The 17,783-nt window shown below is 60.1% G+C and overlaps 1 protein-coding gene across 2 annotated transcripts in view; it reads left to right on the top strand.

Annotated features, from left to right (window-relative positions):
- The window catches only part of PHF21B (PHD finger protein 21B), a 92,756-nt gene that overhangs the window by 55,503 nt on the left and 19,470 nt on the right, over window positions 1-17,783 (top strand). For both annotated transcript variants that reach the window (XM_065945323.1, XM_065945329.1), the window contains exons 3-4: window positions 16,137-16,229; window positions 17,380-17,730. In XM_065945323.1, the coding sequence (XP_065801395.1) occupies window positions 16,137-16,229; window positions 17,380-17,730 (444 nt within the window). The remainder of the gene's footprint in view (window positions 1-16,136; window positions 16,230-17,379; window positions 17,731-17,783) is intronic.

Genomic DNA, 17,783 nt, shown 5'->3' with positions numbered 1-17,783 from the left:
TGGGCCTAGAGCAGGCCTGCCCAGAGGCCGGCTGCAGGATCAGGCCGTCTTGCCATGAGGAGTTGTGAATCTGCTCGTGATCTTTTGTCACTGTGTCTGGTGGAGGCTGGTGGTGCATTTTTACCGTGATGGCTCCCTTTTACAGACAGGAAGACAGACTCAGAGCAGTGGGAGTTTGCCCATGTTCTGTATCCCCCAGCCACTGGTTATGTGGTTTCTGAGGACAAGTTCACCTCTTTCCTTTTTAAAGTTTTGTTTATTTATTTACTTTTGGCTGCTCTGGGTCGCAGTGGGCATGCTTTCTCTGGTTGCGGCCACTGGGGGCTTCTCTCTAGTTGCGGTGCACGGGCTTCTCACTGCAGTGGCTTCTCGTTGTGGAGCAGCAGCTCTAGGCACGCAGACTCAGTTTTTGCACAGGCTTAGTTGCTCTGCGGCATGTGGGATCTTGCCGGACCAGGGATTGAACACATGTCCTCTGCACTGGCAGGCAGACTCTTAACTGCTGGATTACCAGGGAAGCCCCACTTTTAACATAGCTTTCCCCACCAGTGAACTCTGGGCTTTTACTGGGATTTTTCATGACTCATGTCTCCTGGTTAAACCACCCCTCCCCCCACCCCGGCCTTCGTGCCTTGTCACTCATATCACGTGGCCTCCCTGAAGCCCCCTGCACTTCCTGCCTGGCCTCCCTGCTCCACTGGTGCAGCTTCTGGTCCCTCTAGAATCTCCAGGCTGTCCGCCCGTCACCCACCACCATCGACAGGTGTAGCTCTGTCCGTTTGCTGCAGGTGTCTTGGCGCCGGGTCCAGGAGCCTTACCGAGGTGAGCAAACGTCCTCTGTCCCTCGTAGCCCTCAGCAGGCCACCCCTTCCCTGCAGTTCCAGGTGCTTTTCAGAGATGTGAGGACAGAAATCTGTAACAGAACAGCAACAAACCCTGTCCACGATGCTGCGGCCTGTGTACATTTTCTTTCCATAAATGACCTTGTCCACTCCAGGACTTTCCTCAGTGCTACCCAGAGATCATACCGATTTCTCTCCCGATCTCAGTCCTTCCCCCTCACTCCCCAAGCCCCCTGGAGTTGGGACACGCTCTTCAGGCCTTACCTGACGTAGCAAAGCCTGCAGATTCCCGTCCCAAAGCAGCACGCTGACTGTGAAGCTGCCTAAAGGTGGCGGGGGAATGGGGTGTTGACCCAGGTTCTCCCCCTCTGTGGGGGTGAGTCTGGGCTCCTGCAGGCGACCCTCCAGGGGCCCCCCCTTTTCGTTTCTTGCCATAAGGGCTGGAGCTGCAGCTCTTGCCACTTTTTTAATATATAATTTTTTTTGCTTTGAGATATAAATTACGTGCATTGAAATTCACTGGTCTAGATTGTACTGTTTGATGAGTTTTGATAGTTTATACACACAGGTAACTTACACCGGAATGCAGCAGATTGCCCTCCCTGGGGGGCATTGTGGGGCCTGGCCACGGTGAATCAGGGTGTGCACGACAGAGGGAAGGCCCTGAAACGTCTGCTCAGCTGTCCACGTGGGGGAAGGAGCCATTCAGGAAAGTGCGTTGTGTCTGGGCGCGTGTCTGTCTATGCAGAGGTGGCCTCTGGCGCTGTCTCCTGGGCTGCAGGAGTCGTTAGCGCTCCCGGGATGCCCTCTGGGCCGGGCTCTGTTAGGCAGCACCTCGAGGGAGCTTGGCCGCAGGGCCTCTGGCCCCGGTGAAGCTCCCTGAGAGGCATCTCCTCCCACGTGCGCCTGTGGCCACGTGACAAAGCTGCCCCGGGCAGACGGTCATCCTGAGGATGTGGAGGCGGGTTCTGGCGAGAGCCAGCCAGCATCTATCCACGTGGCTCCACCGTGGCCAGTCTCGCCCGTGTCCTCTCATCTCTGCTCTGCGCGAATCGCAGCCAGGCCGGGACGCTTCCCGGAGGCGAGCTCTCAAACCCCGCCACCCCCTTCCCCCAGCATAAGGTGGGTCTGGCGCCCAGCAAGCTCGTGGGGAATACTGAGCATCCCCGGGTTTCTGTCCTGCAGAGTGGGCGGGTCGGCACAGCGCCTGCCACGCGGGGCGCCCTGCGGCCAAGCCTCCTGTGGCTGTCTCCACGCTCGCTGCCCTGGGCCTGGCCCATCTCAGTGTCACGTTCAGAAGATACCTTCTAGGGACCTGCCTGACCGTCTCCCTCCCCGGGTGCTGGTGGCCCCGTCCTGCAAGTGGGGACACTGAGTCCAGAGATGAAGGCGCTGGTCCAGAGTCTGGGATTGTTTCTCTGGCACGTGGGCGGGATGGGGGGCCGCCTGGGGCTGGGCCCCTCCCCTCCGGAGCTGAGTGTGGTTCCCCCGCACTGGACCATGTGCAAAGGAGGGATCCCCGGGACCCACCACGGCTGCTGGCTCCCAGGTCCCAAGGCACCGCGGGGCGTCACAATCCCCTCTGCCCTGCTCTGGATGGACTTTAAGTGCCCCCTGCATGCCGGGCAGCGTGGGCTGGGACACAGCAGGGCCCCACTCAGCCGTGCCAAGCCCCGCGGGGACCCGGTATGCCTCTCTCTGTGACGCCCCTCCTCCTGTGGCTGCGTCTCCTCCCGCAGGACAGGGCCACCCTCGGGTCCCCTCCCGCTGGCGTCTCCCCAGCCGCTCCCCTGGGGCAGGTCACTTCCATTATCCACTCTGGGGTCCTGAACTCACCTCCCAGAAGCACGGGAGCCACCTAGGCACGGCGGCATTTTGACAGTGATGGTCAGCACTCCATCCTCGGCCCCTCTGTGTTGGCGGGACCTGCGTCTCTGCTGTCTGAGCAGCGTCAGGTCCCGGCTCGCATCCTCACGTCCTGACCCGGCACTTGCTCGGAGCCTGACCCCTAAGACAGGCACAGCCAGCGTGCCTTGCTTGCGTCCACACGGGGCCTGGCATGGAGCGGCTCTCGAGAGATGGTGCTGAGTCCATTTACTGCCCACGGGTCAGAGAGGTAGATGCCTGCTGAGTCGCTTCAGTCGTGTCCGACTCTTTGTGACCCCACGGACTGTAGCCCGCCGGGCTCCTCTGCCCCTGGGATCCTCCCGTCAAGACGACTGCAGTGGGTTGCCATTTCCTTCTCTAGGGGATCTTCTCTGCACAGAGATCGATCCTGGGGCTCTTAACGTCTTCTGCATTGGCAGGTGGGCTCTTTACCAGTACGACTACCTGGTCAGAAAGGTAGTGGAGGGTTAATCCTGTTTTCCTATTGGCTGCAAGGTCAGGAAATCAAGCCAGGAGCCCATTGCCAAGAGCAGGACCCTGCTCCCCCAGCCAGACCCTCTTGGAGGGGCTCTTGGGAGCCTCTGCGGTTGGTAGAGTGTTCTGTATCTTGGCCTGAGTGGTGGTGACTTGGGTGTAGACATTTGTTGAAATCATCAAGCCATACACTCAGTTCTCGTGCTCACTGTAAGTAGCCTGTTTCTCAGTCTTACCGAGTTGGTGGGGGGTGGTCTCTGGAGCACCAGACGCCTCTGGGGGCCCAGGGCTCACCCCTCCCCACCACTGCCCATGAGAGGCTCACTGCGGGGGACCTCTCCCCATAGGAAGCGTGTCCTGGCTGCTAGCGGGCTCCCCGGGGCGCCGTGCAGACACGCCCCCCTCCCTAAATTAGATTCCAGGGCGTCGAAGGTGGCAGGCTGATGAGGCTGGGGCCAGTGGGTGCAGGCGTCTGCCAATCACACATGGAAATTAGACTTCCTAAATGACCGTTTATTTTCCGGAGGCCCAGGGTCAGTGGCGGGAGATGGTTAGGACGCACCCATGGATGGTGTCTTCCTGTCACTGAGGTTGGTGTTGATGGTACACAGTGGTTGGTGGTGGTCTCTGGACCTGGGGGTCTGGGGAGCAGCTCTGGGGCCTTCTGTCGGGGGGACAGACACTACTGCGCCCCAAGTCTAGGGGGAACCAGGGAGCGTGAGGCAAGGGGGCCGGGTGGTCCTTGGGGGCTGAGGGTTGGGGAAGGCAGGAGCCCAGCACGCTGCCCGCCTCTCAGCCCAGGCCTGGAAAGCAGCCACTCTGCACTGGGAGGGAAGTGACCCCATGCCTGCCTCCTGCAGCGCTGGACACGAGCCCACGTCCTTCCCTACGGGATTTGCTCCATCGTTCCAGGGGACAGGCAGGGGAAGGAGAGCTGGTGCAGGGTCTTCCCAGGGTGCCCACAAGGCCGCAGCCGGAGCCCCTGGTCCTCTGCACTATCCTCAGGGCTGAGGGGTTGGTCTCCTCCCTAAGGCGCCTCATTAGAAGAGGCAACCCCTTCATTGGGGACGGTGGTGGGGCGGGGGGAGCTTCCAGCCAGGGGGCGGCCATCCAGGACTGCCCCCTCCTTGTGACTCTAGATGTGTCCACAAGCAGAGCCGGGCAGCACGGAGGTGCCTCCTTCTCGGGGCGCAGGTACCCAGAGCACCCGAGTAGGAGGAACAGGGGCCCTGACCGGCTCCAGCCTCCCCCACGTTCGGTTCTCAGACACAGCGCTGGTTTCCCAGTTGAGATGATGGGAGGTGGCCGTTCTGGCTGGCCCCGTGGACACCCCCCCTGCCCCAGATCCCGCTGCCGTCTGCGGGGACATGGCCAGTGTGCCCCCCTGCCGCCCGCACGCCCACCCCACACCTGTGGTTGCCGGGGCCTCGGGGCCGTTCTTTTCCTGCACTCTCAAGATCACAGCCCCCGATACTTAGTCCACGATGCCATTTAGCGTATGTATTTCCTACTAAATAGCATAAAATTACACCCTTTCAAGTTAATTAAGCCACTTTGCCACCCTGGGGGTTGCTGAAAGGGTGTTTTAAATGTCAGCGCGGAGTAGCCGCCTATGTTCTCTGGGGCTCTCTGGTTAAGGATGGCCTCCCCCGTGAAGACCTCTGAGTTGGTTAAGTGGCCCCGGGCAGCCCGCCTCGGCCAGCCCCTTGCGGTCGGGGTCACCGGGACCCAGCCTGGCCGGAGCACCTGGGCTGGCAGCTGATCTCCCAGGAGCACGCGGTCAACAGCTCTGCCTCTAGGTGGGCGAGTGCAGAGCCTCCTCACAGCACCCGGGCTTTAGAAAATGACTCCCCTCGTGGGGCGTGAGGACGCAGGTTTAGGAAGAGGGTTCTTATTTTAAAGAACCGGTGTTGCGGTCTCCTGAGAGACCCCGGGGTGTGGCCTCTCCTCCTCCGGGAGCAGCAGTGCCCTGGGGACCGGCCCTCGGAGCCCAGGAGGGAGCAGGATGCTCAGGGCAGGGGGAACAGCGGGTGTGGGTGCCTGTGGGCAAAAGCCTCGAGGCTTGGGCCAGCCCCAGGAGGGAAGATCACCCGGCCTCTGCGGCATGTGGGCCGCTTGGACCCCCCGCCCCTCCGGGAGGCAGCTGGCATGTCTCAAGGGGTGAGAATCCACCCCCAGAGGGCTCCCCGCCTGGCCCACAGTGGGCACCCCGGGTCCTGCCCGCACTCAGCAGCGCCTGTTGGCCGGCTACAGCAGCCAAGAGCCCTCTCAGGCTCCCGGTCGGTCTCAGGGAACAGCCAAGCTCCGGTGGGGGTCCAAGGCCCTGCTCGCACGGGGGCACGTGTGCGGTGGTTCACACACGCGGGCGGCCGGGAGGCTTCCGGTCCTCTGAACATTCCCGTCCGTCCGTCCCCTGCATACCGACCGCTGGCTCTTCCCAGTGTTGCCCATCAAAGGCGCTGACTGGTGCCCGCACTTGTGGGCCCGGTGGCCCCGGGCACGCCCAGATGGGGACCTGCTGATCCTCACCGCACCGGGAGCCCCCGCTGCCCTCCCGCCAGCCCTGTCCCCACACCTGGTCCCTGATGTGCGTGTGTGAACCCGTGGCGTGACTCACACCGGCGGCTCAGTGCCAGGTGCCTCCCAGTGCCCGACCCTCTGGTCCCGGGAGCAGGGAAGGCGGTTCTCGATGCCCCAGCTTCGGGCGTGAGGACAGGGTGCTTGATGTGACCCAGGCCAGCAGGGGAGTGGGATTCGAGTGCAGGTTGGTTGGCCCCCCACCCAGTAACTGGAGCTCTGCGTATGTGTTGGGTCCCAGCCGTAGACACGGGACGTGGGCTGGGAGGAGACAGAGGTGGGGGTGCCTTCCCTGGGTTTTCACAGGCACCCACCCCCCAAGGCCCCCTGGCCGTCCTGTGTGGGTGAGCTCGGGGTTAGGGGAGGCGGGCCGCGGGCTCGGGGGCGCCGATCCGGGCTGGCAGGGCTCGCCTCAGTGCAGGGAAGGACGTCTCCGGCATTCCCGACGGTGATGGAGGCGGTAGTCGGATTTTATCTGCGAATAATAAGCTGGTTTTGCACGACCGGGAGAGTGGTGCTTCGGTTACGTTGATGTTTATTGGCACCGATGTTGGAGCTCCGTTGTTATCTTTGCTCCACATCACAGCGGTTCCAGAAAGACACGAGGAAAATGGCAAGTTGGGAAGCTGCTTGGCCGCTGCAGAGCGGGCAGTTGGCCACCTTCTCCAGGGTGCTTCTCGGGGGCCTGGGGCTGCCGCTCCCCTTTCAGGCGGGAGCTTCACGGGGTGCAGAAAGCAGGGGCCCCCACTCTGATCAGCTCAGGGCACACTTTCCCGGCCGGGAGGAGGGGCTGGGGAAGCGGATGCTGCCTTCCACGCAGTTCTCAAAGCCCCCGCAGAGAACGGCGAGCGTCCGGAGAGCGTCTGGGGCCACGGCTGCCCTGCCCTGACCCCAGGGCCCCCCATGAACCTCCCAGACAAGGTTCATCAAGGTCGCAGGGACTGCCCGGACAGAAGGTGCTTCCTCCTCCTGCCGGGAGCCCAGCTCTCAGGAGACTCCTGTTCTGTGTCCACAGCGCTGGCTGGAGCCCAGCCACCTGGGTCAGACGGAGGGGATGGATGGATGGATGTGTGCTTATAAACAGGGTAGCCTCCTTCCTCGGGGATCACCACTACAGTGCTGGCGTCTGAGCTCCGTAAGGTCAGGCTCTCCCCGCCCAGCCTGAGATCCGCCAGTGGCTGCCGGTCAGGCCGTGGGCACTCGGCTCCCAGGCCATGCTTGCCGGCCCCTCCTATGTCCAAACCCTCCCCTCCAGCTCAGAGTCTCAGCTCAGGACTCAGCTCGCCACACAAGGGTGTGTGTGGTCATCTGAGCAGGTGTGATGTGAGGCAGGGGCGGCAGCCCCCAGGATGAAGCCAGCAGACGGGCCTATGGGGACGTTTAGGGGCTCAGGGCATGGTGGCCCCAGAAATCCACCCCCACCCCCTGCAAGACGTCTGACTTCGCACGTGGCGGCCAAGGGCTCAGGCAGTGGTGAGAGCCGGGTCCCGCCGTAGGCTGGCCGCGTGGCACCAGCCCCCATCTCATCCCTCGGTGTGGGGGGGTGGGGAGGCCCGGCGGAATGTTCTGGCACCTGGAAAGGGAACTGGCAACACCTGCATGGCTCCCTGTAGCCAAAGTGAGTTTCCGCTTCTCTTTCCTGGTGAGTGACGAGGAGACAGAAGCCCCAGCCCAGTGCCTGCCTGAGCCGAGCTTGGACAAAAACGCTGCTGCTTGGACCCAGCGACAAGCCGCTCCCGGACACACAACCGCATCCCCAGCTGCTCAGCTTGCAGACCTCTCACGGGCGCTGATTTCGGACTGAGCTTCCGGAAGTCTAGGTGGGAGGTGGCTGAAGATGGCCAGCGGGGCGGCTACTTTCCGTGGCCTGAAGTGCGGGCTTTCCCAGAGGAACCGGGAACCGCATTCTGGGGTGACCCTGGGGACACAGAGGACGTTCTCTTAACTCCTCGGCACAGGGTAAATGCTCTGGGTCAGCAGTGGGGCCGCGGTGCCCTGTCCAGTCCCGGGGCCTCGGTGGACAGAGATGCCCCGCGGGCTGCCCCGGGGTGGCGGTGGGTGAGCCTCTAAGGAGTCATGTCCACCTTGTTCTCAACAAGAAACACGTCACGTGGGTGTCATTTCTTTAGGAAGGCTTCCCTTTCTAGAGCTCCATCCGCATGTCCATTCATATGGACCTCAACATGGTCTCCATACAGATGCAGAGAAGCCCAGCTGTCCTGAGTGTCCCATGGCGGCGGCCTGGGTGGGGTGCTCTGGAGACCAGGGGCGCTGAGTTGTGGTCGCCTGACCAGTCCGTTCCCTCCCCAGGACCGGGGGGCTGGTGTTGGTGGCTTGATCACCACGGCCGTGCTGGTACTGCCCCCGCACGGAGGGGCCCTGGGACCCACATGTGTGTTGGTTGCTCAGTTGTGTCTGACTCTTTGCCGTCCCGTGAGCTGCTGCCCGCCAGGCTCCTCGGTCCATGGGATTCTCTGGGCAAGAATACACCAGAATGCATGGCCATTTCTTCTCCGGGGGATCTTCCTGACCCTGGGATCGAACCCAGGTCTCCTGCATTCCAGGCAGGTTCTTTACCGTCGGAGCCACCAGCCTGGGACCCACTTGGAGCTCCGACAGTTATCACTCCCGAGTTCTCAGAAGCCCGATGAGAGGGGAAGGCCATGCTCCCATTTCTCTGATGGGGAAACCGAGTCCCAGGTCACCCGGGCAGCCGTGGGGGGTGGGGGATGGGAGTGCAGGCTATGCCCTCTCCCCAGGAGGCCTTCAGGAGGGACCTGGCCTAGCTGGATGCTCTTGTCCAGGACCTGGGAGCGTCCTGTGGGAGCGGGTCTTGCACGGCCTTCCTCAGCCCCTCCCATCCCCACGCCCAGCATCTCCTTGGCTGGGTGATCGATTGGGGCCTGAGTCATCCACCGCTCGGCCAGTCATCGTAGCCTCCCGAAGGCCTTGCTTCCCGAGTCTGCAGGCGCTCGGGGCCTGGGCGGGGTCAGCGGGCGAGGGGCCATCGTGGCTTCCTGTGTGTCCTGCACCCTGGCGTGGCCCGTCTGGGGCAGGGCAGGGCCCAGCCTTGCTGCAGAGGCTCATTCCTTCTCTCCTCGTGGGCACCATCTGCTCTGGGCCAGCAAACCCCAGCAGAGACGTGAGCTTTCAGCTGAGAGTCCCGTGGCCTCCGGGGAAAACGCCTCCAGCTTCTGGGCCCTTGTTGCTCCGTCGGTGAACTGAGGTTCAGACACTCGCTTCACATCGTCCGGTTCTCTCGAGGGAGATTGGGCACTTTGCAAGTGCCCTGAGCACCGACTTGGAAAGCTTCTCTCCTCCGGGTTCAGACTTTTTAAGGTAGAAAAGCTCCCTGGACCCTGATCCTGCAGCCTCTGAGCGGTGGCCTGTGGCCCTTTGTGCCCAGGTGTTGGGTCCTGACATGCAGGTGGGGGATCAGGGGGCAGGCCTGTCTCTCTGGTGACCATGGGGAAGGACGGTCACTGCTGTTGGCGCTCCTGGGATCACTGAGCCCCGCCCCCTCCAGGTGTGGACAGGACCCCAGGGCCCCCCGGGAGCAGGAGGGTCGCGTGTCCGGCAGAAGGCAGTGCAAGACCACACGGGGACTCACAGCCATCCGCCCCACTGCATCCCCAGGAGCCGTTGCCATGGCAACCCCTCCCTGGTGCTGTCATGTGGGAAGGCCCCTCTGTGAGGCTGGCCCTGCCAGTCCTGAGTGGGAGTAAGAGGAGTTTAAAAAATAGCTTCTGATGTCCCGAGTGCAACTGGAAGCAGGGTTGGGTCACCTCCGGGGCACCTGTCTGAGGGTTGGTGGTTTGGGTTTGGGGGCTAAGGCTGGGGAAAGGCATGTGCCCTGGGGTCTGTAGGAACCTCCCACACACCCACCCACTGGCCTCCCGAACTCATGCTCCAGGGAAGCCCTCTGTGCGGCTGGCATTGAATTGGAAACGTGTGAACATTTCCAGTTCGGGGGTGGACGCTCACTGCAGGCTTCGGGAGGGGCCACGTGTGGTGTGCTCGGTCCAGGGCTAAGTTGGTCTGTCCGGCGCCTTCCCGCTCGCTGTGACATGCCGATAGTCCTGGTGGGGGTGGCGGGAGGTTGTCTTTGGTTGGCCGTTGTGGAAACTGAGGCACAGAGGGGCTTGGGAGTACCCCCACGGTGCTCAGTCGGAGGTTGAATTCAGGGGCAAGGTCAGGCCTGAGTTGAGTCCTGTGTGTGGAGCAAGTTCTGGAAAAGGGCATCCGGGTGGGGTCTTAGAGGACGTGAGGCTTAGAGGGTGCACGCCCCTCTCTCCTCAGCCCCACCTTGCGCACACTCTGTCCCTCTGCGGGGCTCACGGTGACCCCCAGCCTGCTCCCACCCTCCCGCCGCCAGGAAAGAGGACTGGGTTCCCTGACCTGCTGCGCGTCCCGGGGTCACTGCGTGCCCTCATCCTGGGGCTTTCTGTCCTGCCGGCTGGGGCTGCCTGTCCTTGCCGTCACCATGCAGGATGCGGGGCCCTGGGACTTGGAGCTCGGCAGGCCCATTGGGAAAGCCCCAGGTGGAGGCCCACAAACAGTGCCGGAGACGTGGCCGATGAAGACCAGGGTGGACCCTGGCTGGGGAGCCGCGTGGGGTTGTCCCATCCGGCCCCGGAGACGGGCTGGTCCCCACGGCTGGCTTTCTGTCTTCCTCAGGAACACGTTAATATAGACAGGACGGGGCCGCTTCACCACCCCTGGGCCGGTCCGCACCCACCCCGAGGGTCCCGCTGGGAGGGCGGCTGGGTGAGGTCTGGCGTCACTCACTCTGGTGCAGCAGCTAGAACCAAGCCCAGGGCTCAGGGGTCAGGTTTGCCCCTGGGGTGGTGGGCGCAGGGCACCCACCTCTTGGAGCGAAGGCTCTGGGTGTGCCGGATTGAAGGACCCTGCTCCCCGGCCCTCGGCGGCCTCCTGAGTATCTCCTGGCAGGGCTGTCTGACCACGTCCATCACACACCTCAGCCAGCTGGTGCCTGGGCCAGGCTGGGGCTGGCCTCCAGCACCCAGAGGGGTCTCAGCCTGATCGCGGCCTCCTGGAGCCGCCGTCCAGCAGGAGTGGAGATTTGAGAAAGGCCAGTTCTGATCCATCCGGTCAGGGTCTGGATGAGAGCTTCCCGTCCTGCCCAGCACCCCAGTTCCCGGGCCATGCAGGCTGCCTGGGGTTCAATGGGACCCCCGGATGCAGACTGTCCCCAGACACTCCAGGTCTGTCCCCTGAGGCGGAGGAAGAGCTGTTGAAGTGAACACAGCAGGAATCCCAGGACCCCAGGCGCTGGTGTCCTTTTCTGTATCCTCACACGTTTCACGTTTGTGCACTTGACTCTCGTCGTTGCGGGGAGATGAGCGTGTGTGCTCCGTGTGTGAGATGGAGAGACGGATGCTGGAGAGCAGAGCGGACTTCCGCAGGTCGGCCCAGCCAGAGAGGGGCCTCTGCAGGACTGGCTCCCGGACGAGCTGACCCCGAGGCCATCCCTGCTGGGGTACCAAGCTGTACCTCCCTCCCTCTCTCCCACGCTCGGTGTCCCGGGTCCAGGGACGGACCCGGCCGGGTCTGACCCACTCGCTTCACCTGGCGCTCTCAGGCTCTGTACAGACCCTGGGCACCCACTCCCGTTAGCCCCCTGCCGCGGAAACTCTCCCCATCATGGACAAGAAGACCAGGCGCAGAGAGCAAGGGGGCCATGTGCACCAAGTGGGGTGCCAGGACCCGAGCCCAATCTGTCCCCAGCCCGGGTACTGTCAGACACACCTGTCTGCTGGGCGCCTCCCACCCGCCTCGGCCGGCACTGAGCTCGTCCGAGTTTTCCCAGGCTGCCCCTGGGGATGCCACCGATGCGGGAAAAAACATGAAGTTATCTTTGACTTTTATGGCCCCCTTTCCCCTATTAAAATGCTTAAAGCTGTAACTGTCGTCATAAGGAGCTCATTTATCTTGACCAGAGTGCAGCCATAAACTATCCGGGGCTGGTGGAATAGCCTCTGAGATGATTGTTTCATCTATCGATAAATTCCGACACGGAGCAGAAAGGTCAGTCCAGACATGGAAGAATGAGCTCTGGGCTAAGCCTTGGAGAGAAGGGGAACAGATACCTGGCGATGGGAGGATGGACGGGGGAGGAAGGGGGCTCTGGTGATCCTGGAGGAAACCCACGGTTCCTGGAAACCCGCTCAGCAGCCTGTTTGATTAACTCCTCCCCAAAGGCTAGGACCTTTAGGAGTCAGCAGGCACCCTGAGTCCCAGGCAGTGGCGTCAATGCCGTCGGTTGGAGTCAGACAGTATTGTGGTTCGTGGAGTCAGTGAGTGGATGATTATTCTGTGATCATCCCGCAGGTGTTCACTGTTTCCCCCGTGGCGGGTCGTGTTTCTTTCTTGGTCACCGAGTGTCTGAGAGTGAGGTCAAAGTAAAGCTCCCCCGTCTCCCCCACCCTCTGAGTCATCCCAAGCTCGGGGGCTCTGCCCCTCCAGCCTCTGCCCATGCCTCCCCTCGTGGTCCCTCCCTTCTCCTCCCTGGTTGTGAGTTTCTCTGCATGGACAGAAGTCACCTGTGTGTCTCAGGTCAGGAGAGAGGGCTGAGAACCGACCTGCCCTGAAGGCGTAGGACCACGGACGCTGGTGCGTGCGAGACACACGGACACAGGGCAGAAGAGGAGCCCAGAGAGGAATTCACATGGAAACACAGGACACTTGTGCCCAGTGGGTGCCAGAGAATCAAATAGCTGGTGCAGCAACACACCCAGAGTCGGACGCACGGCAACCCTCATGCCCTTCTGTGCAGATACGTAAGGACTGGAAAAACATACAGATGGCGTGCAGCACGCGCCTGGAGGGCTTGTTCGGGGATCGTAGCCAGAAGGGAGTCCCCGGGGAAAGCAGCGTTGTGCCTGTTCTCTGGCCTCTGTGGGAGCTGGGCGTGGGTTTGCCCTTGCGGTCCTGCGGCCCTGGGGTCTTCTGTGTAGGAACCCCTGCTTCCAGGGCGCAGCACGGCCCCACCCACGGATGGAGCCAAGTGCCCATGTGGGCCTTTTGCCACAGAACCTGCTGGAGGGACAGGCTGGTTTCTTCTCGGCCCACAGTCCCCAGGTTGGCAGAATCGCCTGGGAGTTTATTTAATGAAATCGTGCTCCCTCGGTGCCTGCCGCTCACCTGTGCAGCTCTGGGCCAGGGCCCAGGGGTTGACGGCAGACAGGTCACTGGTGATGCTGGGTGTAGCAGCAGGTCCAGGGGCACTGCCTCCTACATGCATCCCTTTGCGAAAGGCGGGCAGAATCTTTAAAACACGGGCATTGGGCAGGGCTCGCCACACGGGGCTGGAGAGGGGAAGACGGCACGGTGGATTGAGACACTTCCTCAGAGTGACCGTGTTTGCTTGGACGCTTTCTGCATTGCGTATAAAGCTCTATTCCAGCAAGTGTCCGTGGTGAATTTCCAGTTAAATGTGGATAATTTGGCTCCATGCAGAGAGACAGGCAGCTGGCTGGAAGGACATGAACCTCAGGGCTTTGTCCACTTAGGGCAGGTGGGAAATTCCAGAGGAGGGAGGGACCACCCCATCGTAACCAGGAGAAGCAGCTCTGTGGGTTGTGGGGCCTCTGTCTTCTCATCTAGGGAAGGATGATACTCCTTCCAGGGACAGAGAGCTTTAAGGGGGGAAGCAGGGAGGGAGTTTATTTTTAGCCGCTTTGTTAGAATAATATATACAATAAAGTGTTATATTTAAAAAGTTCAAGATGTTTGACATAGGCGTCCGTCTGTGAGACCGCCACTAGAATCACGATGTTTGACGTAGGCGTCCGTCCGTGAGACCGCCACTGGAATCAAGATAGAAGACACGACCTTGACCCTCAGACGCTTCCCTAGGCCTTTGTAGTCCCTTCGTTTCATTCTCCCATCTCGCATTTCATGGAAATGACATCATACAATAACATGTGTCCCCTTTTCTGACTGGCTCCGTTCATCCAGCAAGACCACTGTGAGACTTATCCGTGCTGTGCGTATCCGTTGCTCGGTCCGCATTCCTTTTTCATTGCTGAATAATACTCCGTGGGGTGGATATGCCACAGCCTGCTCATCTGTGGACCCGTTCTGGACCCGTTGACGAACACCTGGGCCGTTTCCAGTAGAGCCGCTGGGAACGTTCCCGAACAAGCCTCTGTATGGACATGTGCTTTCATTTCCCTTGAGTAGTGTCTAGAGGCAGGATGTTTTAGTTGGGACTGCTCCGACAAAAACACCATCAACCTGGGGCTTAAACAACAGACACGTATTTCTCAGAGCTCTGGAGGCTGGGAAGTCCCGGATCAAGGTGCTGGCTGATCTGGTTTGCGGTGCAAACCCTCTTCCTGATTTCTAGATGGATGCTACCTTTGTCCATTTTGGCTGTTAGAACAAAGTGCCACAGACTGGGTGGTTCTCGTACACAGAAACCCACTGGGACTTCGTTGGCGGTCCAGTGGGTAAGACTCTGCCCTTCCAAAGCGGGAGGCCTGCGTTCCATCGCTGGTCAGGGAAGTAAGATCCCACATGATACACAGTGCAGCCAAAACTGGGGGGGAAAAAGTGTTTTTATGAATGAGTATTAAACTTTACGAAGTGCCTTTGAGACATCCAGCAGAGATGATATTTAAAAAAAAGAAAGAAAAGCTTATTGCTCACAGTTCTAGAGGTTGGTAGTTGGAAATCAGAGTGCCAGCATGGCCAGGTGAAGGGTTTTTCCAGCTTCAGACTTCTCCCCTGGGGGAAGGGGCTAGAGTCGCTGCAGCCTCTTTTATAGGAATGAATCCCATTCATTTCATCAGGATTCCACCCTCCTGGCTGAAGCACCTCGCAAAGGCCTTGCCTTCTAACACCATCACTTCGAGCATTAGAATTCGAACAAGTGAATTTTAAGGGGACGCTAACATTCAAAGGTCTTCCTTGGTGTCTCAGACAGTAAAGAATCCACCTGCAATGCAGGAGACAGGGTTTCGATCCCTGGGTTGAGAAGACCCCTGGAGAAGGGAATAGCTACCCACTCCCATATTCTTGCCTGGAGAATCCCATGAACAGAGGAGCCTGCCAGGCTTCAGTCCATGGGGTCGCATATCAGATACAGACTGAGTGACAAACACTTTCACTTTCAACATTCAAACTACGGCAGACTCCTTGCTGTGTCCTCACAGGCAGAGAGGGGAAGGAAACCCTCTCAAATCTCTCCTTACGAGGGCACTAATTCTGGAGCGGGCACTAATTCTGGAGCGCTTATCTAAACCATCTCTAATTCCTGAAACTGAGGAGGCGGGGGAAGGGAACGAAGCCTTTTAAAAAGTTATTTCAATTGTTATTTACAATTAGTTTTATGTTCTGACATCTGATTCAAGACTAGGTTTAGAAAAGAAGCTAGGTCTCTCATTGTGTCTGTCTGAGGGCTTCCCAGGTGGCTCAGTGGTAAAGTATCTGCCTGACAATGCAGGAGACGCAGGAGGTGTGAGTTTGATCCCCGGGTTGGAAAGATCCCCTGGAGGAGGTGATCACAGCCCTCTCCAGTATTCTTGCCTGGAGAATCCCATGGACAGAGGAGCCTGGCGGGCTGCAGTCCCTGGGGTCACAGAGAGTCAGGTATGACTGACTGAGCATGCACAATCCCATCGAGAGAGCTCCACGTTCATGACCTGGTCACTCACAAAGTCTCCATCCGTGAAAGCTTCACGCTGAGGATTAGTGTTTCGACACGCATGTTCTAGGGGACACCAACATTCAGTCCATAGCAATACACATATACTTAACTTTTTATGAAACTGCCAAACTGTTCCAGTGTGGTTACACCAGTTTATGTTCTCAAGAGAGGTGGACGGGCTGCTCCACATCCTCACCAGCCCTGGACGCGGTCAGCTCTTTTTATTGTCGCCCTCTGAATGGGTGTGTAGTGGTATCTTACTATTGTTTAATTCACATTTCTCTAGTAACTCAGGGTATTTGGTATCTTTTCATTAGCTTAACTTATTTGCCATCAGCATATCGCTTTAGTGATCTGTTCTTTTCGAATCAGTTTTTAACTGGGTTGTTTTCTGATTAGTGGATTTTGGCAGTTCTTTTATATATTCTGGGTACGAGTCTTTTTATCAGATAGGTGATTGGCAAAGTGTTTTTTTCCCGTTGTCCGTGGCTCATGTTTTCATTCTCTTACTGTCTTTCCAACTTCAGTTGTTTTTGAAGTTCGGTTGATTAACTTCTTCTTACATGGACTGTTTCTTTGGTGTTGTATCCAAGACCCTGTGCCTGACCCACAGCCCCCACATTTCCTCGCGTGCCGCGTCCCAGCTCCCGTCCCTCCTGAGCCCTCCCTCTGCTGTCTTCCAGGCTTTGGGAGCCATCACTGCAGTGCCTGTCACCGGTCCTCAGGTCAGCTCCTTGCAGAGGTTGGCCAGGCAAGGAGCTGCAGTGCTACCTCAGGTGAGCGGCCTGCAGCGGGCCCTGGGGCGTCTGTCTGTCTGTCTGTCTGTCTACGGCCCCTCAGCACTGAGGTTTTAGGGGCAGCCACAAGGGAGTCGCTTTCCTCTCGTGCCTCCCCTGCCCACCCTCCAGAGCAGACGTCTGGACTAGACCCCACTTTTCACACAGGGAAGAACTGAGAAATCAGTTTAGTGGGTCATGACTAGGAATTTTTTTTTTTTAATGGAATAAACTATGCTTGACTGGAACAGAGCAGACGCATCAGAAACACTGTTTTGTGGGCAGAGTTTGTTTCCAGACTGGATGTAATGAAGACTCTTGAGTATGGACCACGGCGTGAGGAACTCTGGACGAGCAGGTGCATTCAGGAGAGACTGGGCCAGTTGCCCCGGCCCCAGTCTGGGCCCCGAGACTGGACTCTGCGGTTGGACGAGCCCACTGACCTGTAACCTTCCTGGGCAGAGTCTCCTCTTCTGCAGAGGGGGTGCCGGTGCCTCCCCGGCCTTGAGGGCTGAATCGGGACACAAGAGCCTTTGCAGCTGGGCCAGGTCTGGAGCAGAAGCCTGCCGGTGGGGCCTCAGCTTAGTGGGGCACCTGCTGCTGAGCTGCGAGGGGCTGCCGGCTGCCCAGGTGATGCCAGCTCCTGGCTGTCCTGGGGCTGCAGGCTGCACAGACGCCCGCAGCCGGAGCCCAGTGAGGGGCAGGGGCCCCGGGCCCTCTTGTCTTCGTGGCAGCCCCTGTGAATGCCCGCCTCGCTGAATTCACCAGGATCCTGTCCCTCGCAGGCTCGGATTCCAGGAGGGGGACAGACAAGGAGTCAGGACGCTGTGAACCCAGAGTGACTGGCCTGAGTCAGGAGGATTCCCGGGGTGCTGTGGGGATAGCACCTCACAGCCTGCCTGAAGGTCAGGGCGGGCTTCCTGGAGGAGGCGGTGCCGGAAGCAGGTCCCAGGTCTCTACACCGCCATCCCCTCTCCTCTAACACTGGGGTCCCTGAGCCAGGTCATGTCCCTGCCCCTGCTCTGGAGTCTTCCCCAAGTCCTGGCTCTGCTCAGGACTGCTCTTCAGCCGGGCCTGTCAGCACCCCTGTGCTGTCTGTCTGACCGTGTGTCTGTCTGCCTGACCGTGTCCCCGTCCCTCCCTTCCCCAGGTTAGGCCAAAGACTCTGATCCCAGACAGCCTCCCCGTCGCCCCGGGCCGGGACCGGCCACCCAAGCAGCCCCCAACATTCCAGAAGGCCACCGTGGTCAGTATCAAGAACCCCAGCCCCGCGCTCCCCACCGCCAACAACACCGTGAGCCATGTGCCAGCGCCCGGCAGCCAGCCCCGGGCCCTGCCCGAGCCCGCCGCCGTCAGCTCTCCTCTGAGCGGCGCCGGAGTGGCCTACGCCATCATCTCCACCGCCCCCAGCAATGCCGCAGCCATGGCCCCCAGCACCGCCGTGTCCGTGGTCAACGACAGCGTCAAAGTCCAGCCCCTCCTCATCAGCGCGGACAACAAGGTGAGGGTGGGCTCCCCGCGGGGCCAGGTGACGGGGGGCCGGGCAGCGTGAGT

This window comes from Muntiacus reevesi, chromosome 1 (genome assembly GCF_963930625.1).
Source record: "Muntiacus reevesi chromosome 1, mMunRee1.1, whole genome shotgun sequence".
NCBI classification, from domain to species: domain Eukaryota; kingdom Metazoa; phylum Chordata; class Mammalia; order Artiodactyla; family Cervidae; genus Muntiacus; species Muntiacus reevesi.
Note: the sequence above shows the minus strand (reverse complement) of the source record. Positions and strands in the feature narration are given on the sequence as shown.